Consider the following 26,122-nt stretch of genomic DNA (forward strand, 5'->3'; position numbering starts at 1 on the left):
ATAGTTTGGTTATTTACATTGAAAAAAAAATTACTAAAGTTTAATTCTGATTTAATTATTAAAGATTTCAAGTCACTAAAGACTCAAAGAGTATCATTATAAGCTATTTTATAATTTTTATCTATAGAATTATTTATTTATTATCTTATATTATTAGTAACAAATTTAAAAAATAATTGTATTTATAAATTTTATTTTAATATAAATATTATTATTAATTTTTATGTTAAAAATTTTTTCTCTCAAGTTCCGCCCCCGAGTGGAATGATTCTGCACTTACATATTACGATAAAACAAATTACGTATTATTCCATCGCAGGATTAACATTCTACCAAATTGGGTTTGAGATGGTATCTTCATTTCATTTTTATATTCATCAAGCTTAATTTTTTTTATATTTTTTATTTTTATTTACGAATGGAGACCAAACGGCCAAACCATCATTTCTCTTCCCGAACGAAATGTCAAATGTGCTCCCTTTGTCCCTTAGGCCTTAGTATATTAATAGGAAATTAATAATACACATAAACTCCCTTAATGACATACTCATGTTCAAAATAACAACAATAAATTATTCAAGTTAAAAGTTCATGCACTGCTCATGTGACCAGCCATAAATAAATGTATAAATTTTTATATAATTATGTATACAAAATAAACCATTTTGCTTTTACATATCCATATACGTTCTTAGTGGGCATATATAAGAATTTGAATTGTTAGTCTTCTCATCAAAAGAATAAAGGAACTAGAATCTTTAAAGTGGAACTTCCAAATCTAATGTGAATGTGTATATAGCACATCAACTGAAAGGCTACTCTCGGTTTATTCAAGTATATTTGAAAATTATTATTTAAAAAAGTGGAAAATTTAGAGAACTACATAGAGAGTCAATTAATATTGTACGTGTCCTAATATCATAATATATAGTTATAAATATAAAGTACCATTAATCATGAATTCAAGCCCATGATAGCGCTACTTAATCTTTTTTTTTCCCCTTTAAAAAAGAAAAATGAAGAGAACTATCTCTTCAAATGAATTCCCAATCTAATCTATTGCACCAACCTGTGTGTAATCTACACTGAAGTGAGATGCTAAAAGCCACAAATACCAAGATCTGATTATTCAACATTTTATAAACAGCAATGGTGCAGAGAAGGTAAACTGAAGAAAATCCTTTCTTTTGCTAGATTATTCAGACAAATATAATGAGATTTAATTTATATCTCAAGGGGGAAAAAAAGAAACTTATAACTTTAAATACAAAAATCAACGCCACTTTCCTTACAGCTCACCTAATTCAACTGATAACTTAGCTAAATGCCATTTTAAAGAATAAAGCTATTACAGGAAACAAACATAAGTGGTACACCATCATCTATGGTTCAAAGAATTAAATTACCTTTATAGAAGTAGTGTGTTTCCGACGAAAAATGAAGCGAGATGCAGCTATCAGGAGCTGCAATGCTACAAATGTAATCATATCCAGGAATCAAGGGAGGGACTTTAGGTGGAATATCTGGCATTTTGGTTCATATGAGCCCTTTGTTGAAGCTTGTTCAAACTTCTTAGAAGCAGATTCATTCTCTTCTAAGTTAATCTGAGCGAAAAACTTGGTCCACCAGGATGAGCTTCTCATCTTGGCCTACAAGAAAGAGATATTTTGTTACACTTAATTTATGAATATTCAATACTAAAGAAAATGACATGAGGCAAAAAATCTGTTACTAGGTCACAAATTCATATTTATATGAATACCCTTATCTGGCTTTTAAAACCCAAACAAAAATGCACAACATATTTCAGTTAAAAATAAAGCCTTTGCTTAAAATTAACTACTCTTGCAAATTTTCACCTTATCTTTTAAATTAACATCTTTTTAAAAATAAATAGGCATACTTTAACTTTAAAAATATTAAAAAGTATACATCACTAGTCACAAAGTGCCTATTAATTTTTAATAAATAAGATGTAGATGAAGCTGATAATATCCCTTGCTTCATAAAGACCGAGGGTCTATTATTAAGGACCTTCTAATTCATACAAGCTCAGTAATTGACATTGAAGAAATGGTTAGAAAAGGGAAAATAAAAATATATGATTGTTATTACTCTTCATGTAAAATCCACTTACCGCTCTTCCAAACTTAGAAACATCTGCAACCTTGGCCTTTTGTTGAGTCGGAAAGCCTACATCAAGAGAATACTAGATCAAGAATCCAGTCAACAACGAATCATCACTCTTAGCAACTGTTTAGAATTTACCATCAAAGAGATTATATATGATATGCTTTAAGTCATAATGGAAACAGATTTTTAAGTGTATAGTTCACATGAAAAACACTTCTGCTCTTAAAAACCAATACCGCTCTTGATCTTAGGCAAGCTCAGCAATATGAATCAATTGATACTATTGAGCAACATCAAAAACTGAACAAGAATTCTGGAAATGCATGCCCTACCTTCACTTCCCAATGTCAGGTTATAACTATAAATCTTCTCTATTTAGTGCAGGTTTTAAAGGGTTATTACATTGATGGAAGGAATCATCAATAACTCAAAGATTCTATAATATGCTCTTACCAGTAAATATCGCTATACCATCTGCTGATACCCTTGCCAAATCAGGAAGTGTTTTATTGAGGTATCTGGGAGATAAGTAATCCAGAGCATCTGAAACGACTACAAGTGAGAAAGATTTTGGCCTGTATGGAAGAGGAAACTTGATATCTGCCACACGCACACTGCCTCTACGGATAAGTGCTTTGCAATTACTATCGGCATCCTCTATATCGTACGGTTCAATTCCCCAAGCTTCAGTTTCCTCCTGCCTTAACAATTTGGAGACCACAAAACAACTATCAGGTCCAACATGCAAAACTTTATGCATGCTATCTCCATATGCTTTCTGTAAAATAGGAATGGCTTGTTGGACCTCTCCACTGCACAAATAATCACCTGCATTTGGAATTTATGAATATTATTTTGACATTACATAGATGGCAAGCTAATTACCGATAGATAAAGCTGGTCAATTGTGCCAATTCAAATGAACAAAATATTGATGATATGGAACACTACATAGTCGTTGCTTTTACAGGCATTAGGATGAAGGAAAAGGAAGGAAGGAAAAGGTTGTTTGGATGTCTATAAATGAAGGACGAACATGTGATATCCAACCCGTACCATCATTAAATAAAATATACAAAATTCAAAGGTCCTCCATGTATGAGGATTTTGTCAAACTATGGGAAGGAAAGTTGCAATAATCTGTCACTCATTTTCCTTCCTTTTCCCCTTGGATTGTTCCCTCTCCCTTGCCACAAAACGTCCAAACTTACAAGATGCAATGCTATATTTATTGTTCAATTCAAAACAATGTGCACGAGCTATTTATAAAGTGAAGGATGGCAGAAAATGAAATCCATCTAGAGAACAATGTAACCAAGACCCAAAGTGAGATAAGCATCTTAAGTTCTAACACGGCACCTTAGTATAGATTATGATTTATTGAAGTACCATAATTCACAGTAACAACCAACCCCAAACTACAGAGTGTTCAATAACCCTTCTTCATATAACTCGATGAAGTACTGGAGGCCAAAAATTGCACATAATGCAGCAAGCCGATGTTCAACTTCAGATTATCATCAAGGAGAAAGTAATCACAGGCAATTAATCTTTCATCGCTAATTAAGACTTCTTAAGAGTTGGAAATCCATCAAGGGAGTTACAAAACTTCCCCACTAGCATGACATTATGGGGTTCCTTAACTAGGAAGTAGCTTTCCATGTAAACCATGACTCATAATCAATACAAAAGTAAAGTAAAATGCAGCGGAATAATGAAATCAAAGCAAGTTAAAAACCACAATACTATATTAAATGGTAAATAACTTGAAAGTGAACAAATCATAACCAAGAGGACAAGGAAATTAAAATTGAAAATTACCTTCAATCCTGCTAACAGAATCTAAGTGACCACCAGATCCACCTATAATATATTCATAACCAAAAATTAATAAGCTCTGTTGCTTGTAATATACAGAAAACAAAAAGTTCATCACAGCAACAAAATGAGAACAATAACAGATAAAAACAAACCTGATCCCTTATGCATATAGACAATGAAAAACAGACCACCCTATAAAAAATAGCAAAAAATCAAAGCCAGAATCAGAACCTCACCAAACACACAGAGTACTGAAAATCTAAACTGAACACAAAGAAAATCTATCAAAGGCATCTCTGCAAATATATTATATCTTATAATTATAATATTGTAATCTATATATCCAAATCTATCAGATGCAATCCTAATCAAGCATTGTCGGCATCAAAAGTAATTTAGCTACTTTAAGATTCAAACCGCATTTAGCTACTTTAATTTGTGGTGCACTATACTCTATCACTATACCAAATCTTAGCTGGTTTAGATAAACTCTCTATCAAAGTAAGCCGAAAATGTATAAATCCAACAATTGCAATGTGAAACTTGAAAAAGAAGAAGAATGAATGAATGAAAGAAAGAAAGTCACCAAGACTACGAGGCCAATAGGCAAAATTGACGAGGACCTCGATTTCGAACTTGAGAACAATCCACCGCCACTGTCTCCGAACCTTCTCGAAGGATTCACCGGCCTCCGAGACATCTCTTCCCGATTCAGTTACTCGCCACCACCACCACAACAACAATAATAACAATAATTTATTATTCTTCTTAGCCTTATTATTATTATTGTTGTTACTATATACTAGTATTAATCAATCTGAAAAAAAAAAGGAACAAGATTATAACATCAGCATTGAAAACAAGGCAACTAAAATCAAAGGAATGAAACAACGTGTTAGATGCGGTAGGAATCGAAGAAATGGATCCGTACAATGGGAATTGGGATTGAAGAGTGCATAATTGTGAGAACGATGGAAGAGTTAGATCTGAATTATGCGCGTCTTGTTCTGTTCTGTTCTGTTGCTTGTTGAATTGCACAGACATGTTAAAGTGCATTACACGTAATAAAGTTATAAAAAATTATATTATAATTTATAAAAATATTGTTAAAACAAATAAAAGCAATATTAGTTTCTTTAATAGCAAAAATATTTTACAAATCATAAAGAATAAAAGCTATTTACAAATTAAATTTACACTCTAAAACTTAAAGTATTAACTCTGCCTCTTAATTATATAATCCTAATTTATTAATAAAAGAGTAACTTTATAATAATTAAAATATAAATTAGAAAATAGTTTTTAAAGTAAATAAAAAGAAATATTTCAACGAAAAAATAAATTTACAAACTAAATCTATAATCTAAAAAAAATGCAACTTGTACGACAAAATTCAGTCTTTATCAGTCTTTAATATTATTTAATTATTTTTTAATTAAAACATATTTCTATCTTTTAGATATATATTTATAATTAAGATTAATTTAAATTTTAAAAACTAAAATTTTTCTAACTTTGATCTTTTTAATGGGATTAATAATTTATATTATAACAAAATTATAATAATAAATTAATATACAAAAATTACACTTACAAATTTTAACGGAATAAAAAAATAAATTTTTTATACAAAATCAAAAATAAAAATTTAATAAAAAATATAATTATATATTTAAAATATTTGAATACTAAAAAAACTACCAACAAGGAAATAAAGGGTAGAATCGATAAAAAAAAATAAATTCAATAACTATCACTATGTTGGCGTTTAGAGAAAAAAAATTCAAACAAAAAGAGGAAGCATTCAATGCATTCAAACTTGTTTCTCTTCTTTCTAATGCTAAACTAAACACATCCTAATTTATCTAAATATTTTTATATAATTAAATAATTATATATACATTTATTTTTCTTCTCAAAATAATTATTTTTTATTTTATTTATATATATATTTAAAGCAAAAAACTCATCAACCATTTTTGGCGTTTCTCCTTCCTAATTTTATACTCCTAACTGTATATTCGTCGAAACATCTCCAACCACTCCAATCTTACTAGAACTCTATCAATCCGATTACAAAATCGCTAACGAAAGTCAGTTGCATATTAATTATTATTTTTATTTTAAAATTAATTAATTTGCACCTCAGTCAAAAATAATTAATTTAAAAAATGTTCATATAAAAAATATTAAATTAAATATATATATATATATATATATATATGAATTAGATAGGATATTATATAAAATACAATATATACTATAAAAAAACATAAATGATACCCTTATTTTAACTTCTAATTGGTAATTTGACTAATTTCTAAACACTAGCTAAGCTCTCCCTGTACTCAAAGGCTCTAGACCAACCCCAAACCGATGGGAATATTCTATACCATCTGTCCATTGGTACGTCCCACACACAGTAATAGGTTCTATCCTTTAACCGCAGAACAACAACTTTATCGGGTAGGTGTATCAACAAACTCATGTCATCCTCATTATCTTCAATGAGATGTATTATACTGTAAAGGCGTCCGTACCTTACAGAGGATAAGTCGCCGCTTCTATAAGTATAAGGGCTTTCAATTCTATCAAGAGCAGTTTGATAAATTAAAGGTCGAAGATCAATGCTGTGCATGTGAACCCACCTTGGTGAAGAATAATCTTCCTTCAACCGAAAGACGCATACAGAAAACTCACTAGATTCAAATCCAGTCAAATTCATGTAACCGCATGCAGGCGCAAGAACGTATCCATAATGACAAGGTTGCGGCGGCAACGGAGGTATGTCATCCTTCATGCACTCTTCCTTCAGATCAAAACGCAGTGTCGTTTTGCTTCCGATCCAATAAATTGAGTCCTTGAAATAGGTCGCCCTATGGAAATCAACGGAGAAGGTAGGCGGGAAGGAACACCCGCGCTTCCACACACCGGATTTCGAAGAGTAAATCATGGTTTCGAAGCATTCATTCTTTGAATTCACACCATCAAAAATGCAGATAACCTTATAACCGAGAAAATGCATGGGATCAAAAGCTAGAGAGTAATGCAAATTTAATGAATCAAACCATGGAAAGCAAGAGGGCAAGGTTTTCTTGTCTTCGGTGGTAGGGTTATAGATAAACACGGCGTCTTTCGATTCAAGCAGCATCAAGCCGTTGCAAGATTGTGTTATCAGTGAAGAACGTAGATCGGGGTTTTTGGAGAAGAATGATGAAAAAGATGAGCGGTAGGTTTTCTTGTCTAAGTAGAAAAATTTCACTTCTTGATACAATTCAGTATCAGGGGCGAGATCTAAGAACAAACCGGAAACTCTTTGTTTTACAGTGGCATGGCAGCGGCTGAAGAAAGGATTGGAGATGAGAGAGAGCCACCGCTTGGAGACACATTTGAAGGTTATGATATCTCTGAGAGGCACACGAATAAGGATTTGAGTGAGTAAGTAATCGTTTCTTTCAATTGTTTTCGCTAATGAAGAGATTAATTTTTTGTTGTCACTCATGGTTGTTCTTCACTTTGCTTTCAATCTTTTACGAGTGTGTTACTGTTGATATATATCTCTCTTTCAATTAGGATAGGGAGCGAAGCAAGATAACTTTTGAATTTGAGAAAAGATAGGAAAGAACCTTTTTTTTTAACAACCTAGAGTAAAAAAGGAAAATTTATTTTAATTTTAAAATTAAATTTTGAATTAATGAAATATTTTTTAGGGTATAATTAGAATCAATTTAGATCCATTATTATTATTTATATGGTTTTGCTAGATAATAAAAAATTTGTACAATTTGTAGGTTACAAAGGATTAAAAAAAAAATCACCCCAAATCAAGTTAAAAAAAAAAATTCTTTTAACTCTATTATTGGAAATTTTAACTATCCCTCTCCCCTTTTAAGGTGTTTTCTTTGGTACGATGATAAATTCATACGTATCGATACGTTTAAAATATAAACAAATAACAAGCCATGTGGAATTTATTTTCCTCGTCAGTATCATATTTCCCACGTTCAAAGTTTGAGTTTTCTATCTTAGATTGATATTGAGATTCATTGGATATATCCAGTGTTGGATTCTTTCTATCTTAATTAGAGCATGTTGAAGGGTAATTTTATTCTTCATTTCATTGTCTTATTTGCAATGTCTAGTTTAAGCTTCAAGATTATTATAAGCAGACATTAATATTGCTTTTTAGTTGTGGCAGAGAACGATTAGTGATTGATGGAGTCAAACTGCTAAGGTCTGTTTTCTCATTGATCAGATGAGTAATTGATCCTTATTCTATTGGAATATTTCTGCTTCTTTGTGCATGAATTTTTCATGCATTGTTTCTAATAAGTAGTCTCATTGAATCTCGGAACATTCTAATTCTAAGAGGATTACTCAAACCTGTATTCTGTTGGTTTTTGGATGTGTTATTTCTTATTAATCCTGGATTAATTCCATCTGTTGCAAAACAATATATTCAAGAAGTTATCAAAGCAGATGGACTGGCTGCTGGAAAAGGAGTTACTGTTGCCATGTCACTGGAAGAGGCATATGAAGCTGTAGATTCAATGCTGGTTGTAGGGTCATTGTTGAGGAGTATCTAGAGGATCGAGAGTGCCAGGTCAGTTAAAGTCATGAGATGCTTGTTTGATGATCATAGATATTCACATAATGCTATGTTTATGTTACTAATATTGAGGCTGTGTTGTTAATTGATGTATTTCATTTTCCCTTTGGGAATTTTAAACAGGTTCTCATGGTTCGGTTGGAGTCTGATCTGGTACAAGTCCTGCTTGCGGCTTGAAAAGTATCTCTGAACTGGTCACCCGGGTCGGCCATGGTTCTGTTTTTTCTCTTTTGAGCAGACCTATAGAAAGTATACTGATTCACATTGATATGCATTTTAATATTTTGTGTACAATACTTAATAGGCCTTTAGCCAATCCTGTGTAGTAGAGTGGTATTGATATGGATTTTAATATCCCCCCCTCTTTTGTAACAAAATTTTCAGGCTCTGAAATTGATGTTACTTATATCATTGGAACTATCTGGGATCCGAGATCTTTTGAAGCAATCACTGGTAAATCCTGCTGGGAAGGATCTATATGTTTCTTTGTATGCCTCTTGGTGCCATTCTCCAATGGCAATTATAAGTCTTTGCTTATTATCTCAGATAGGTATCTGTAACTTGGTAAATTTCTTGGGTTTTTGGAATCAAGATGAAGATTCGGGCTTTGGCTGAGGTATTCTTTAGTATTTGTTGAAAACCATGAGGGCTAGAGGCCATATTTTATTCAGGAAAAGGTCTCTTTATCATTTGCTGCGATATATAATAATTAAATAATATTTGATAACGAATTAGATACTCAATGACAATGTGATGCATGTGTGTGTGGGTGTGGAGTACGCGTTTTGTTTGGTTTGATCTCGTAATATCAAAGAATCATATGTTGCTACCTCAGGTTGCAACATTGTACAACACTTACACATGCATTTCACCAATATTGTTCCATGTATTAAGAACTCATTATGATGTAAGCTTAAGTATTGGCAAGTTTTTTACAATTAAATGTTCATTTCTTGAGAAAATAGAGAGAAAAGTTTTGTAATTGATGTGGATCTCCCCTGTTTTCTTCCTTTGAGAAAATAGAGTTCTTTTATGAGAGTGAAACAATGTTTCAGTACGAAACTGTTTGACCCTTATAAACTGTTTCATGTTATATGAAAATGTGAGCAGGTCTAGTAATCTTAAATCATATTCTAACTCTCTATTATCATAACTTAATTTTATTTATCCTTTCAGAAACCCAAAACTCAAGGCAATTCCCAACTTGCTTAATGATCTCCAGATTACCAAGTTCAGAGTCAGTCTTCTCTTAATCCAATCGCTTGGAGACACATTTGAAGGTTATGATATCTCTGAGAGGCACACGAATAAGGATTTGAGTGAGTAAGTAATCGTTTCCTTCAATTGTTTCCGCTAAAGAAGAGATTAACTCTTTGTTGTCACTCATGATTGTTCTTCACTTCATTTTCAATATTTCACGAGTGTGTTACTGTTTATATATATCTCACTTTCAATTAGGATAGGGAGCTGAGCAAACTAACTTTTGAATTTGAGAAAAGATAGAAACGTTTTTTTTTTTTTCAACAACGTAAAGTAAAAAAAGGAAAATTCATTTTAATTTTAAAAATTAAATTTTGAATTAATGAGATATTGTTAGGATATAATTAGAATCAATTTAAATCATCCCTGGTTGCATTTATCTAGCTGTAGAAATCTGCGAATTGAATTACTTTTGCATTGTTTGTTTATTCTATGAATTGAATCTGCGAGACCATCCCTGTTTGCACTACATTTTGTAGAATTCCAAAAATACTACGTTTTGTAGTTACATAGATTTGTGGATTGGAAATTTGTTCTTATTAGGCTAGAAAATTGTTCATTTAGGTGTATATACTCCTAAACAGTAATGAAGTGGCCTTCTCTGTCTGTTTTGGTTCATGGAAGGGAACACTTTTTTTTTTTTAATTTAAAGAAAAAGAAAAAAGAAGTAGTTCGAGTATCCTAACTCCTTGCATTAGCCTGATCTGCTTTTTCTCGTATTTGTGACTTGAGTATGTCTTTGTCTTTGTGCCTCTAACTTTGGAGATTAGAACCACTTCAGAAGAAGTTCCACCATTCAGATCACTGTGGTAGTTCTATTTACTCAAAGAGCCTAATTGATCCTGGCTTGGCTACTTATTTGACTTGGTTTAGTAGAATGGCAAATGAGAATGAAGTGCTTATTCTCTTTGGTGACATGCCACACACAGATGTGTATTTGTTCAATCTTTTGTCGTATTTACGAGAAGGTGTTAATCTTATTTGTTATTATGTAGAAGTTTAAAATTAAATTGATATTATACGTTTCTTTTGTTTATCTATATAAATAATGGATTTTTTATTTACTATTCTATCTTTCTTTTTAAATATTATATTCATGTACGAATAGTATAACTTAGCTGTGATGATCTTAACATATTAAAACTGTTCAGTTAGCCACAGTTAAACGAAGGCTACAATTCATTTAAGTATATTGATAACGAACTAAATTAAAAAAGTACTATATTCACTTATTAAGGAACCTAGACACAGTTTCTCTCTTGTCCCAAGCTGTGTATGCTTCAACTTTAACCCTTTTACAGATGAAAAGCAAAGTATTCCCTTTGCTGAATGTTCAGCAACATAAAATTTGAGTTGCTGGTAATTTAAAATGATTGGATCATTTATGTCCATCAGAATGCTCCCATAGCATCTAAGATGTAATTGTAAATATGGCCTTTATGCTCTCTTCTGCTCTACATTTTAAGGGCTGCAAAAGGTTCTTCAAAGGTTTGGCAGCTTTGACAGCTTGATTATTCATTACCAATAATGCATCCTGATTTCTTCATCTACTAGACTTCTGATCTTCAACCCGCTTGTATATCTCATTAGCTCGATCCTTTAAATAAAAAACCAAATGCAACATAAGAGGATTAAAATATTTATTAACTTGACACAGAGCTTGAAACCTGAGGTTCTGTGACAAACAAATGATAAACAATTAAATACGACTATCATGGTAAAAATGACACATGAAATAACACACTACTCCCAGAATATGTTTTTCAACGTTAAATATGAATTATTTATGCAAAGAATTATTTTTTCACAGAATTATTTTTTCAACGTTAATTCTTAATTTTTCTCTAGATATAATATATCAACTTCTATGTCTCTAAATAATAAAATTTTTAAGATTTTTTTAAAATTTTATTTAATTTCAAAACAAAATAGTAAATTCTATATTGTTTTTTTTTTCTAATACTTTTAGGAAATTAATTTTTATGTTTTTAAATTATAAATTTGAGATAAAAAAATTTTAATAAATAATAAATTATTAATAAATAAAAAAAATAAAAATTTTATAAGTTATTTAATTTTTTAATATATAGAATAATAAAATTTAAATTAATTTAAGTATAATACTAAAATCATTACGTTGTTATTATATGTAACAATCAAAATAAAAATTTATAAATATTTGTAAATTTATTTATTTTTTTAATCTTATTTAATTTGAAACAGATATAAAAATTTAAATTTAAAGAATTATTTTTCTCACATAATTTTAATTGCTAAATTTTTTTTCTTTTAATTTTATATTCAATATCTTAAATCATCTTTTGTTTTATTTTTTTTAATTTTTAATTTTTATTTTCATTATTTTTTATGATTTTTTATACATATATTTATCATTATTTTTTCATTAAGTAAAATAAAAACGGAGAGAAAGTACTACATATACTCCATAGAATAAGGAAGAAGACAACATGGATAAAAGTTATGTGTAAAATAAAAAGATAACTGTACCAAGAATGAAAAAAATAATTAATTGATAATTACATTTTTGACCAAATTTTAAGATAACAGTTATATTAATCACTATTTATTAATAGAGTTAAGATGGAAAAACAGAAATTGGACACCAAACTCTCCTATTCTTTCTATATATTGTTATAGATTTATATAATATATCTGTATATTAATTATAGAATTATATACTTTTATTGTTTTGATTTTTCTAACACCTATATATATTCTTGTACATTTGACCTTTGAATATATATTCAATAATATATTTTTCAGATTACTCTCTTGTTTATAACATCGTATCAAGAGCATTTCTTTTTTTCTATGAAAATTCGTTCTCTAAGTCTCTTTGTTTTCTCTTCCGGAAGTATTTTTTACCCTCATTTCTCGATCCTATCCCGACGCTTTTGTTTGTTACTATCGTGCACGTCTCGTCGTCACGATTCCAACCGTCAGTAGCCGTAAACGCGCCGCCTAAAAATCAGTGTCAGGTTCTCGTATCTCCAAACGCCTCCAGCACAGTTGGATCCACGCTTAGGATCAACGGCACCACAGAACGCTATGTGTCAAAGTCAAAATGCCCACGGATCCGCTTCAGCCCACATCAAAACTGACCCGGCCTGTCTACCGATCCGCGTGTCACCTCGCTCTCCGCATCAGCGCTAACACATTTTTTTTCTCCTATCACACGTTGCCACGTGGTCTTTTCTACTGACATGGCTGTTGACTTAGCAGTAGAACCCTTTCTAAGATTTTTTGGTGAACTCTTTCTGATTTTTTCCTCTATTTTTTCATTTTCTGTCCCGAATTTGCAGTTTTTTTCTTCTTCATCTTTGTTTCTACTATTATGAAAATCGGATATTTTTCAACTTATTCCTATTATTCTTAATGGCTCGAACTATGCTAATTAGATTGAAGCTATGCTTTTTGAAAGGCGAAAATTATGGCGCTATGTGACTGGTGATATTTCGCGACACTTCTACTTTGAGTATTCACTTGCAGTTCAGGGGTTTTGAAATTGCTAAAGAGGTATGAAATCATTTGACAAAGCATTCTCTCTCACCAGTACCAATTGTTAAAGGAATTTCATAGCTTTACGTGGCTAAGCAGTTTTTGATTTTGTTGCTCAGATACAAATTATTTGAGATCAATTGACCTCTTGTGAATTTGTTTTTGATTCACTAATCTACTAAAATATTATAATAATTTTCTCTTCGTATATTCAAATCATTTAAGATAAAAATTTATCATCTCTCTTAAAAAGAATAAATTTTATTCTAACTTTCTCTATACAATACTAATTCATCTAACCATTTTTATTTAAATTAATATACATGTTCATCTTTTGTTGTTCAATATTCTTATACATATAACATAAATGGTGTGAGGAATAAAAATGATATTTTATATAAAAATAATAAGTAAGATATAAAGATAATAACTAAATGTATGTGTAGTATGTTATATATTAAATTATTTAATCACTAGATAACTTATTTTTATTTCTTATAGTTTAGACTTTAGAGTTAAAATGAAAATTATTCTTAATCTTTTTTTATATGAAAATCATCCTTGAAGTTGAATTTACATTTAAATTTTTTTTAAATTTTTAGACTAAAATACTCTTAATTTTAAATTTATCGTTATTCAATTTTTTTGGTTCTCAAACACCACATTATAAGAAAGAGAGAAAATAATACATCTACATAAAAAATATTAGACAAAAAAATATTAGATAACTAAAACATTATATAAAACAAAACATGTATAATTATAATATTAGACAACTAAAAATATTATTCGTAAATAGTACTAAAAAAGATGGCACTAAAATAATGATATTATATTTTCATATATTATTACTAACAACAACATAAATTAAAAAAAATTAATTTAAATACATAAAATAATAAATTTTATGAACTTACATAAACGGAATATGTTCAGGTGTTGAATAATTATACGTACCATTTTTAAATACTACAAATTAATAATTTTTTATATAATTTTTTTTTCAAACAACCCTAACTCTAACACTCTTCTTCAGCCTCTCAATGTTTTCTATCACGATCAACTTGTGAAATATTCAACAACAACACAAAAATACTTATCTTCACTCTCTCAACTTCTCCTCTCACAATGAACATATAAAGCATTCATGCATGAGAAATGGTTCAGAGATTTATAAAAGGGCTTTGAACGTTGCTGATTATCGGAATGGGGAATGTCTCCTGCATGCAGACCACCTGAAACACGCCCCTTCCGTGCTGCTCCATGCTCTTTGAAAAGGAGCGAAGACTCTGCTGGACTGGCTAGATTCAGAGGCAACACGCCCCTCTGCGTGTTGGCAGAACTGTGCCACACGTCCCTCTAATCCACTTCACCACGCCCACATGCCTGTTTTCATTGCCTGACACACTTTTGAGGCACTGTCAACGCGCCTTTCATTATGTTAAAACTGAATCCCACCATTAGAAAATATATCTACATTCTCAATATTTTGCTAATACACCACCGTAACTTTTATTAAAAAAAATAATTTCTGTAAATTTACAAGTAAATCAAATTTTAAGGATGATTTTGATATAAAAAAAAATTATAAACGATCTTAATTTTAACTCCAAAGCATAGGAACCAAAAGAGGAGTTATCCCTTTAATCACATCATCATGTTAAACTATTTCATAATTCTATACTAGAGATTTTAATATATGGCTAAACATACACGAGCTAAGCTCTCAATGTACTGAATGGCTCCCCACCACCCCATAACTACACATCATTTTTTTTATCAGCACAAAGGCCAAAGGTCGAAAAACAGAGAGAATTATGGAGGAATCATCGTAGGAAACTTTAATTTACCCCCAAAGCATCTGCTATTAGAGCATAAGGAAAAACACGAGAGACTAATCAGAATACTCTGAGCTTTCTTAGCGAGTAAATCTGCACAAGCTTTGACTGAACCTTGGGTTTGCTCAAAGCGGAACGCACACAAGGAGTCTGTCTCAAATCGAAAGCTAACTTGATCCGCACATACAAACCCCTAATCAGACCGCCACAGCTAGCTTCGCTTGCCGGTTCAAACAATCGGCCATCGGGGGCTCACATTGCTGCTCGGCTAACATCATTAGTACAGAGGTAACTTTCATAGTTTCTTGCCAAATTTGTAACTTGATTAAGCATGCTATCAGAGTTGGTTGATAACTGCTTGAAAATGAGATCATTCCTGTTTTTCCAAGCTTGAACATAGAGCATTTTGGGCTAGCGTTAGGATGATGTCTTGCTAGGTATGTAGATTTGATAGAGAATCTCCCTGTAGAGGAAGGTTTCTCCTAAATCCCTTTGGAGGGCTTTAACCACTCTAATCATATCAACTACTTCACCGGCAAGTAGTTGGTTGAGGCCAATAAAGTTCCAGTTTCCATCTAAATCAGTTTAGAAGAGGCTGGATGTCAACTAGAGCAATCTCGTTGAGACTAGGGATGCCGACAATCCAATGGGGTTTAAATTCCTTCCAAACCTTTAGAATGCCCTGCCAAGTATTAGAACTGTTGTTTTTAGCATTAACTTTAGCTATAGCATCCTCTCTGCAACCATATTTGCTTTAAAGTGCCTTAACCCACAAAGTATCTTTGCTATTTATCAACTCCCACGCCAACTTCATGACGAAAAGTTTTTTATTTTCTTGAGCTTTTTCTGAAACCAAGTCTTCTCTCGCTTTTGGGTTTGCAAATATTATCCCAATTAATAGGGTGAATTCTTCTCCTATTCTCGTCTTACCCCCAAATGAAATTACGACAAATCTTATCAATTTTATTGCACACAGCCACCAGGATTTTCATCATTTGCATAACGTAACTAAGAATAGTGAAAAGAACAGAATGAGCTAGAGAGAGCGTCTTGCTATTCCAGTTATTTAACTTCTTCTGCATTTGGTCGAGAATATAATGAAATTGATGCTGGCTGCAATTTGGAAGTGAGGGAGATACCTAAGTTGTTACTCAGCTCTGTCTTGATGGAATGATGCAAGTTATTTGAGAAGAACACACAGGATTTTCCCTAGCTAATGCTTTATCCGAGCTTCTACAAAAAAAAAAAAAATCCAAAGCTTCCTTGATCACCATAACTTGGTTATTATCTGCTTTAGCAAAAAAGAATTAGATCGTCTGCAAAACATAAATGAGATAAATTACGGCCATTCTTAGCAAGGCTTATAAGATCCCATTTTTTATCAATAACAAGCTTATTTATTAAATGAGACAATCTTTCAATGCAAATAATAAATAAATAAGGAGATAAAGAATCTGCTTGTTGTTTTCCTTTTTGATTAATTGGAGCATTCCTCTTGGTTTGATTAGTGGAGATAGCGCCTTTTTTGTTGGCTTGATTATTTCCTTTCTGGGAGTGGCCAGCATGATGAATGATTTTTAGTTTCTGATTCTATTGCTTTCCTCTTCTAAAAACTCTTTTAACGACCATCCAAGTTCCAAAAGGAGAAATCTGTTGTGACTCCATGATCTGCGCCATTTGTGAATTATTTTCTTTATTCTCATAGGGCTTGAAAATCGCTTTCCATAAAAACTTCTTCTGACCGTTGTTCCCCTTAGTCTGCCCTAGATTTCGGTTGTTCTGGTAGTTCTCCAGTGGAACAATCCGGCAAGGCAGAAGGAACAGATTTTAGATCAGCGATAGAATAAAATAAGACTAATGCTCTCAAACACATCATAATACGTTTTATCCTTTAATCTCAGATCAATAACTTTGTCCGAAAGTTGCAACAACAAAACCATCTCATCTTCATGATCTTCGACGAGAGGGAGTATAATGTATGTGTACCGTATATATATATATATATTTTGAAACAAAGAAAGCTCAACACAATAGAGTGGAGCGTGAAAAACCAGAAAAAAGAAATCTGCCTAAGTAGAGATATCAATTTCCTTAGCCCCCAATTAATGCCATCAACACCCACCGGAATCACCGGAAGTCCATTCTTGGTAGCTCAAAACCGTCTTGCTCTGAATTTCCGCAACACCTGCTTCTTTATTCTTGAAAATTCTATCGTTCCGTTCCCCCAAATGTTCTAAATTACTGCAAAGAACCCAGTCAACCACTGCCGCTGCTCATGTTTCCTATTGTGCTTTCCCGTCCAGCTTTCAAACAGCCCTTTTATGGATATATTCCATCATGGATCCGATAATTAAGCTCTTAATCCTAATTAAGCATCACACACTCACGCATACATTTAAGAGTTTTATCTACTACTTGATGAAGAATAATACTCTTTCTTTCTTCTATTTGAGATACATACAGCTATTTATGTTATCTCTTTTTATTAATTTAAATTAAAAAAAATTTTATAACATGATGTCAGAATTTTATATGCAAAAAAATTAAACAAATTTAAAAGAAAGTCTTATAATTATTTATATTATTTTTTATTAGTTTAAACAAAAAAAAACTATTTAATAACACCTCCAACTAAAAAGAACTATGGATCAAGCGATGATGGAGGGGGACTGGGGAGGGGGGAGGTTTTGATATGTGTGAAAAAATCTTAGTAAAAATTATATTATGTTTAAACAGTTTCTTTTGTCAGAAAGAGATATGTTTATATCTAAACAAAATTAATTTTATCTTGTTGATAAAGCTTTTTGAAGAGATATTTGAATTTTTTAAAAATTCAAGCTTCTTATTTTATGTTTGGTAAATAAAAAAAATCATGTACTTATGCTTGCATCTTTTAAAAGATCGGAGTACTTTTAAAAACATCTAAAATAGAGCTTTTTAAAGTTGGTTTGTGCTTTTCAAAATTTAAAAGTCTAATATAATTTCATATGTTAACTAATTTTCAAATTTAATACTTATATTTATGTCTATTATAATATTTTAAAATTTTAAAAGCTATTTTACCAAACGCAATTGATGTTGCTTGTATTTATTAAAAGCTATTTTTTATTTGATTTACCAAACATAAATGATATAACTTTTAAAAAACTATTTTTTAAAAATTAACTTTTATAAACTACTTTTAAAAGTAAAAATTTTACTAAACTAAACCTTAAATCTCCCTTCAACTTTAACTTTCTAAACACTAGCTAAGCTCTCCATGTACTCAAAGGTTCTAAACCACCCCCAAGTGTTTTGTAATATTTCATTGCCTGTTGGTATGTCCGACACATAGTAAGAGTTTCTATCCTTTAACCGCAGAACAACAACTGCGCCCGGTACATGCAACAACAAACTCATGCCATCTTCATGATCTTCAATGAGATGGATTACGCTGCAGAAGAACTCCTTTTCATGAAGAGTGATTCTATCAAAAGCAGTTTGAACAATTACAGGTAGAAGATCAATGCTGTGCATGTGCACCCACCTTGGTGAAGAATAGTCTTCTTTCAACCGGAAGATGCATATAGACAACTCATCATCAGATTCAAATCCAGCCAAATTCATGTAACCACTTGAAGGCACAAGAACGGTTCTATAATAAGTTTTGGGCGGCAAACGAGGCATGTCATTCTTCATGCACTCTTCCTTCAAATCAAAACGCAGTGTCGTTTTTCTTCCGTTCCAATAAATTGAGCCCTTGAAATAGGTTGGTATATCGAAATGAATGTGGGAGGTAGGCGGCAACGAACACCCGCGCTTCCAGCCACCGGATTCAGAAGAATAAATCATGGTTTGGAAGCATTCATCCTTTGAATCCAGGCCATCAAAAATGCAGATAACCTTATAACCGAGAAAGAGCAAGGGATCAAAAGCTAAAGAGTAATACAAATCTGATGGATCAGACGATGGAAAGGAAGAAGGCAAGGTTTTCTTGTCTCCGGTAGTAGGGTTATAGATAAACGCGGCTTCTTCCGATTGGAGCAGCATCAAGCCGTTGCAAGATTGTATTATCAGTGAAGAACCTAGATCGGGGATTTTGGGGGAGAATGAAGATGAAGAATATGAGGGGCAGGTTTCCTTGTCTAAGTAGAAGAATTTCACTTCCTGGTGAAATACAGAGTCGGGGGCGAAATCGAAGAACAAACCGGAGACTCTTTGTTTTACTTTTACGCTGGTGTGACAGCGGCGGAAGTAAGGGGCGGAGATGAGAGAGAGCCAACGCTTGGAGACACGTCTGAAGGTTATGACATCTCTGAGAGGCACACGAACAAGGATTTGAGTGAGCAAGTCATCGTTTCTTTCAATTGCTTCCATTGAAGAAGAGATGAATTCTGTGTTGTCTCTCATGTTGTTCTTCACTTAGCTTTGTGTATCTTCCAAGAGTGGGTTACTGCTTATATATATAAAAATATATAAAAATATCTTTTTATTTATCAATTATGTTTGGATAAAATAAGATAAAAATATTATTTATTTATTTATTATATAAAAAAATATTTTTTTACTTTTTAGTATTTTTATTATTATTATTAAAAATTTATCAAACTCATTAAAAAATAAAAAAAAAATTATTAAAAAATAATTTTTTTATCAATTTAATGACATTTAAACAAATAAAAGAATTTTTTAAATTTTTTTTAATATAATTTTTTATTGTTAATTTTATAAATAAGGTTAAAAAGATATGAGAAAAAATATTAAAAATTGCACTTTAATGATCTTTTTATAAAATTTTAGATAATTTTTTATTTTATTATTTTTAAATTATATATTACACCGTGTATTTAAAAAGTTTTATTTTTTAAAATTACGTGTAACATATATTTTTTTTAGATACAAAGAGTTTATAAAATTAGAATGAGTAACAAAATTGATTATACATATCTTATAACATATAAACTCTTAAAAATTTCTAGCATAATTGACATTGTGGACAAATTGATTATATTTATAACAAAAAAATATTGATAAACTTGTGAAGACATACATTTCAATACATATTAAAACTTGTAAATTGGCATGTCCAATCAGATATTTCTCTTGATAAGTGGTACACGGTAAAACCTTTTTTTTTTTTTAATTTGGAGTGAACTAATAATATTTAACAAATTTTAAAATAGAAAAGGATATTTTTTATATAAAAATTATTTAATAAATAAAATTATAGCAGAAGAAAGAGATTTACATACTTTGATCGTTGAAAATGAGAGAAATAAGTGTGTGGAAATAGCGAAAGCAAATCAAGATGACATTAGTATTGTGAAGTAAAAGTCACAAAAGGTTTTTATGGGTGGGTTTTTAAGAAAAGATTTTTTTTTGTTATTTTTTTTAAGATTTTATAGAAAAGTAAAAATAATTTTATGTTTGGATATCTAATGTAAAAAGATCTTTTTATTTATCAATTATATTTGGGTATAATAATATAAAAGTATTTTTTTGTTTATTTATTATATGAAAAATATCTTTTTTTAAAAAAAATATCTTTTAAAAAAATGTAAATTACTGGTTCTCAAAAAAAATATTTTTTTTATTCTTCTTTTACTTTTACTATTAAAAATTTTTCAAACACATTAAAAAATAAAAAAAACCCACATGAAAGAATATGAAATAAAATGAAATTAAAAGATAAAGAAGGTAAAAAAAATAGTTGAAAAATAAAATAAAGATAACCTTACATGTAAAAAAAGATGAAGAAAGATAAATAAAAATATAAGATGATGAATTAATTATTTAACACTCATTATATTATTATTAAACTCATCAAGATAATCACAAAAAATAAAAAAAAATCATTAACTTAATTAAATCATCAATACTTACTAGATTCTTTAAATAATACTCTTAAAATATCTGCTAGCAAATACTTATAATTATTAGAAAATTATTTTTACTACAGAAGGTGAGAATAAGATACTCAGATTAGTTATGATGGCGAAGCCACCCTCTGAAAAAAAAAATGTACAAGTAAAATACTCATATTGAAATAATCTTCCTTCTTAACATTATTACAATTACAAGTTCCATTCTCCTTTTTAAGTTTTAATAAACAAACACACGTTTTTTTACTGTGTAGAGTTCAATTAACATGCAATCAGTAGCCATTATGAGCTGAGCTAGTATTCTAAAAATCTTTTTTTACCGGAAACAGGAGATTCGAACTGCAACTTCTTAAATGAATATGAAAGACTATGCTATTTAAACACAGAAGAAATATATTTTTATATAAATATATAACATATACATATATAGATTGCAGGTTGATCGGATAGTGTTGAGGCTCAACCCATACTCTACCCGACTCACACAAAAATCCTACCCTATCCATTGCAGATCGTATTGTCAACACTATTCTAACCAGGTTGAGTACCTGCAGTTTGGGTACAAAATTAAAATAAAATAAAACTTAGACATATTTTTTAAATTTTTGTCAAATTTTAGAAACAAAAAATATATTTTACTGTTTAACATATCTTTCTGCCACTAATATTTTGGTTTTTCAATGTAGTTAAGGACTAATTTTTTTGTAGATCTGTGCTCTATTTGAGAGAGTTTGCCGCTAACGAGAAAATGTGAATTTGAACTCTCAATACTAATTTAGATAAACCTGCAATATAAACCCAATATAAACCTTAGTTAGAAACTGGCCCAACATGGTGCTAACGAAAGCCCGCGTTTGTTTTTTTTAACAACCTCTCTTCTGACAAAAAACAATCTTACGTCTTGTAAAATTTGGTACTTCAAAATCAGATTTCTTTCAAGTTTCAAGACCCAAAAAAAAAAACCAGATTTATTTGGATGCGATTATATTTTTTTCTTTTTCTTTTTTCCCTTTCTACTTTTGCGGTGTTTTCTTTGAATTTTGAAAGATGAAGGACGAAACAGGTGATGGAGAGAACGATAAATTTCAGGATATTAAGCTTTGGGGAGTTTTTCTCTTCGGTTTGATTGGCGCCACCGCTTCAAGAATCGCAGTGAGTTTTCATTTCTCTCAAAAGTCATTTTAATTTGATTAAACCTTCGAATTTGTTTTACTAATCTGATTGAGACTTCGCACTTAGACCAACGTTGAATTTGTCATATACTGATATGGAACTTTAATCATTTAATTTTTATAAAGTAGAATTATGCTTTACATCATGTTCTAAGAATTTATGCTTGACATTTTGTGTTTTTGTGATTTTTCTTTGTGAAGATAATTCTTTTTTTAGGGTTAAAGTTTTCAGTTATATTGAATTCTGCCTCTGTCCACCGGCATTGGAATTGTATTAGCCATTTTTGATAGTCAATGTAAAACTTTGTCGAATCATCGAACTGCGGAATGCGTTTTTGTTTCAATTATATTGTAACTGCAATGCAGATATTTGCACAAATCATAGTGAAATTGATCTTCCATGCTGTACTCTTGAACTCTTTGCAGCTGTCCCGGTCGCAATCATCGTGGAAAGGAGGGAGTGGCAGTTCTTTCCGATCAGCATTTCAAGAGGAAGCATGGAAGAGGTACAACAAACGATTGCGAGAGGAGTACGAGGAGGAGATGGAGAGGGTGGTGAGTTGTGTGTGAGGTGTCATGTCATTCACTACAATACTTTGTTTTTATTATTGTTCATTACTTCATAATAAGAGTATATATCACATTCATGGAATTTGAGCTTGGGAGAGATTAAACATGTCTGTGATCTCTCAAAAGTGTGAATCTGAATCATAATATTTGAGAGAAAACAGATTTCATAGCAATTTTATTGTGGTAAGGCATAAAGAAATGTAACTTTTAGGGGGTTTCTTTGTCGGTTAATGTTAGGTGCCGGGGCTTGAGCCCAAATAATTTCCTTTTCTGCTGTTTTTAGGAACGAATAAAGCATATGCAGAGTGTGTTTAGCAGAGAAAGAAATAAGTATAAAAGAAGCTATGAGCAGTGGAGGGAAAATGGTCCTGGTGCATATCATCAACATTTCCAGAGAGATGATTGGTATTGGAAGGCAGACACATCCTTCAGAGACCAGAGGACTAATTATCGAGATACTCCGAGGGAGAGTGCATATTATTCATTATCACATCACTACTCAGTTCTGGGTCTTGACAGGTTTAGAACAACACCATATACAGATGCCGAGATCAAGGTAATTGTCTTCTCATAAGCTTTGCAAATATCTTAAAAGTTTGCTAATTATATGCTGCAAACTTGTCTTGATAAAAAGATTGATGTATCATTTATGAAGCTAGCGGTTTGTGTATTTCTTTTGTGATATATAGCACACGGATAGGATTGGCAATTTGTTCGATATTCTTTGATGGTTGGTTTGGTTAAGTGTCATTCTTGTTTCTTAAACAAGTTGTTTCGTCCCTGTAATGTGATTTAGCTTAAAGTAGCATTTAAGAGGGTGCAATGAGAAATACTGGAAAATAAAAGAATTTTTGTGATTGACAACCAATGAGGAAACTCTTAAAGGCATATGTGAAGTTCCTAAGGAAAGTGGAAAACCACGTCTTAAAATCTAGCTATTAAAAGGGAAAAACCACTCTCCTTAAATACAATATCAAGCATCCTATATTATACTCGATCCGAGACTTTGGACACCCCATAATACTCAAGTCCCTAACAGCATATTAGTAGATATTTATATAACAACCAATAGATTTGTTGCCAGGATATCCTTGGAATCCATATTATTCTGCATTGGTTTTCGACGTTCTTACTACTTGAACATAATTGCTGATTTCATTCTATAAATATTTATGCTATCTCTGTTGCATTGTAGGTAGCATTTAGGATGAAGGCGAAGCAGTATCACCCTGATCAAAACCAGGATAATAGAGGTAACTCTTGACTAATTATCACTAAACACTAATTTTAACCTTAAACCAGAGCATTACTACTTACAATATTATCATCATGGATGTGAAAATGAAACAGAAGCTGCTGAGGCTAAGTTCAAAGAAGTAATGTGTTCATATGAAGCCATTCAAAAAGAAAGGAAGAACCAGAATCTGTAAATGCCTAACTTTGACTGATTATCTGGGACTGGGAGGGATGTGAAGTATTCAAAATAATTTTCCAAAGTTCCTCCTAACTATAGAATTACCATTCAGCTAAAATATGATTCTGTTGAGAGTAAATTTTGGGCAATTATTACGTTACATATATGTATATTTATAGACAACGATGTTGTATTATAAGGCTGTTAACCTCGGAAGCATTGTATTTTTCTTTAGGAAACTCACAGAAAAGATATGTACATAAATAAACAGCATTCCAACTTTGAAGGAAACTAAACTAAGCCAAAAACGTGGGTCTTGAAAAATGTTGCAATTATCAATCTGAGAATTGTTTCTTATGTAGTAGACTAGTAGTAGTTTTTTTTTTCAATCACCATTGACTACATGTTATAGCTTTATAGGTGCCATGTTTGGTGTATTTGGTTAATCAATTGGATAAGATTATGAAAACATTCAAATGATAATATTTAATTCTCATTCTGCTCTTGATAGCCAATAGAATAGATGTGATAACTGATAAGATTAATATCAAGGTTGTGGTATAAGAATCATAAAAAATAACTAAAATTTTCTATCATTATGACATGATTTCCTATATTTTTCTAGAGTTCAATTTTGATGGATTAACCATGAAAAAAGAATAATTCCTGAATTCCTAACTACTTTGTAAAATGACCAAGTTGATCTACTCTCAGAAACGTGAATTCACGTTAGTTTAATAGTCACTAGTCGTGTTAACGTTGTTGATATGCGTTGTTAAGTGCCAAGTTAGCAGTCTATTAAACCACGTAGTTCAAGGTGAAGAGTCCAATTGCTAAAAAAAGGATGCAGTTTCAATGTTCCAATCTCTCTTCTTCAAATAAAGTAGCAGTGAAGAAGAAGAGGAGCATCAATGATCGTTCGCAAATTTCAGGTACTCCACAATGATTCCAACTGTCATATCGAATTTGACACCGACGATGGCTTCAAAATAATCTCTCTCCCAAAATGATCCCTAAACTCATTCTTTCTTTCTTGCTAACAATCACACAAATCTTTTCTTTCTTTCAATTCATGATTGCAGGTTTTTCAAGTTCAACTCCTCTCTCACTTTTGTTCCTCCCGACCAACAGAAGGTTCAATTTTCCACCTCTTATTTTAATTAAATTGTATTCATTCATATTCATGAAATTATGTGTTTGAATTAATTTCCTTTGAAATGCATAGATTTATGTTCCTGAAGATGATACCCCAGTCGCCACTGACTCCGATCTCCTCGCCATTTCCAACAAACTCCGACTAGTCTCCGTTGAAGACGAACCTCAGCCCCAACCAAACACTGAACAAATGATGAAAATAAAATTTGATGGTTAGGATTTTACAATTGAAAATGGACCAATTTGAGTTTTTTTAAATGAATTTTGGATACTAATTTGAGTTGAAGTCATTGTTTATCTATATTAACGTGCTGCTAGCACACATAAAAAATGTTAATACGATTGGCGAGTTTTGGACTAAGGTGAATTTACGTTTCTTGAGTGAGAGATCAATTTGATTATTTTACAAAGTGAGAGATTTAATTGATGCAAGTTAAAAATTTCAGAGATTATTTACGTCATTATCTCAAAAAAAAATATACCACCATTTAATTAGATTTGTGTATTTAAATAATTTTTTAAGGTAGCGTTTGAAAAAGAAATAGAGATCGAAGAATTGAGACTAAGAGGCAAAGACTGAAATAAATTTCAGTATTGTATTTGGTGTAAAGTAAGAGACAGCGATTGAAATAAGAATGAATTTCTAATTTAATTTGCACAAAGAATAAAGTTGGAATTAATTAATTGAAATAGGGGTATTTTAGGTATAAAATATTATTAAAATTTTAGTCTTTATCTTTAAAAATTTCAGTCTATTGTGTCCCCACTTT

General features: G+C 31.1%; 2 protein-coding genes and 2 long non-coding RNA genes across 6 annotated transcripts; 3 read left to right on the plus strand and 1 right to left on the minus strand.

The window, feature by feature from the left end:
- Positions 1-1,164: 1,164 nt before the first annotated feature.
- LOC112756002 (probable pectin methylesterase CGR2) lies at positions 1,165-5,062 on the minus strand. Its single transcript, XM_025804381.3, has 7 exons — positions 4,886-5,062; positions 4,541-4,771; positions 4,107-4,146; positions 3,955-3,996; positions 2,587-2,961; positions 2,138-2,193; positions 1,165-1,649 (listed from the first exon to the last, which is right to left on the minus strand). Exons 2-7 carry the CDS (start codon positions 4,652-4,654, stop codon positions 1,497-1,499), a joined length of 780 nt encoding a protein of 259 aa, XP_025660166.1. The 5' UTR covers positions 4,655-4,771; positions 4,886-5,062; the 3' UTR covers positions 1,165-1,496.
- A 1,311-nt stretch (positions 5,063-6,373) lies between these two features.
- On the plus strand, positions 6,374-10,883 carry LOC140173534 (uncharacterized). Of its 2 annotated transcripts, none has more exons than XR_011862714.1 (9): positions 6,374-6,738; positions 6,825-7,183; positions 7,282-7,392; positions 8,153-8,188; positions 8,434-8,557; positions 8,687-8,812; positions 8,948-9,016; positions 9,740-9,886; positions 10,594-10,883. It is a non-coding gene; the product is annotated as an uncharacterized lncRNA (long non-coding RNA). The 2 variants fall into 2 exon arrangements; XR_011862715.1 differs by lacking the exon at positions 10,594-10,883 and adding an exon at positions 9,110-9,179 and having other exon boundaries at positions 9,740-9,871.
- A 4,187-nt stretch (positions 10,884-15,070) lies between these two features.
- Positions 15,071-19,659, plus strand: LOC140173535 (uncharacterized). The gene is made up of 2 exons (XR_011862716.1): positions 15,071-15,468; positions 18,541-19,659. It is a non-coding gene; the product is annotated as an uncharacterized lncRNA (long non-coding RNA).
- Positions 19,660-21,864: 2,205 nt separating this feature from the next.
- On the plus strand, positions 21,865-25,713 carry LOC112756003 (uncharacterized). 2 transcript variants are annotated; one of them, XM_025804385.3, is made up of 6 exons: positions 21,865-22,193; positions 22,640-22,768; positions 23,067-23,339; positions 23,979-24,036; positions 25,280-25,331; positions 25,423-25,713. In XM_025804385.3, the coding sequence occupies exons 1-6, from the start codon at positions 22,089-22,091 to the stop codon at positions 25,496-25,498; spliced, it is 693 nt and encodes a 230-aa protein (XP_025660170.1). In that variant the 5' UTR covers positions 21,865-22,088; the 3' UTR covers positions 25,499-25,713. The 2 variants fall into 2 exon arrangements, with proteins under 2 accessions (XP_025660170.1, XP_072053897.1); XM_072197796.1 differs by lacking the exons at positions 25,280-25,331; positions 25,423-25,713 and adding an exon at positions 24,134-24,554.
- The last annotated feature ends 409 nt before the right edge of the window (positions 25,714-26,122 follow it).

The sequence above is a fragment of the Arachis hypogaea genome, chromosome 6, assembly GCF_003086295.3.
Source record: "Arachis hypogaea cultivar Tifrunner chromosome 6, arahy.Tifrunner.gnm2.J5K5, whole genome shotgun sequence".
In the NCBI taxonomy this organism is placed as follows: Eukaryota; Viridiplantae; Streptophyta; class Magnoliopsida; order Fabales; family Fabaceae; genus Arachis; species Arachis hypogaea.

Coding starts and splice junctions, on each gene's coding strand:
- LOC112756002 (XM_025804381.3), bottom strand. CDS start 4,654: ATGTCTCGGAGGCCGGTGAATCCTTCGAGAAGGTTCGGAGACAGTGGC. Junction 3,997..4,106: donor CTATATGCATAAGGGATCAG/GTTTGTTTTTAT, acceptor AATATATTATAG/GTGGATCTGGTGGTCACTTA. Junction 2,194..2,586: donor TGGTATAGCGATATTTACTG/GTAAGAGCATAT, acceptor CTCTTGATGTAG/GCTTTCCGACTCAACAAAAG.
- LOC112756003 (XM_025804385.3), top strand. CDS start 22,089: ATGAAGGACGAAACAGGTGATGGAGAGAACGATAAATTTCAGGATATT. Junction 24,037..25,279: donor TCAAAACCAGGATAATAGAG/GTAACTCTTGAC, acceptor TCATGATTGCAG/GTTTTTCAAGTTCAACTCCT. Junction 25,332..25,422: donor TTCCTCCCGACCAACAGAAG/GTTCAATTTTCC, acceptor TGAAATGCATAG/ATTTATGTTCCTGAAGATGA.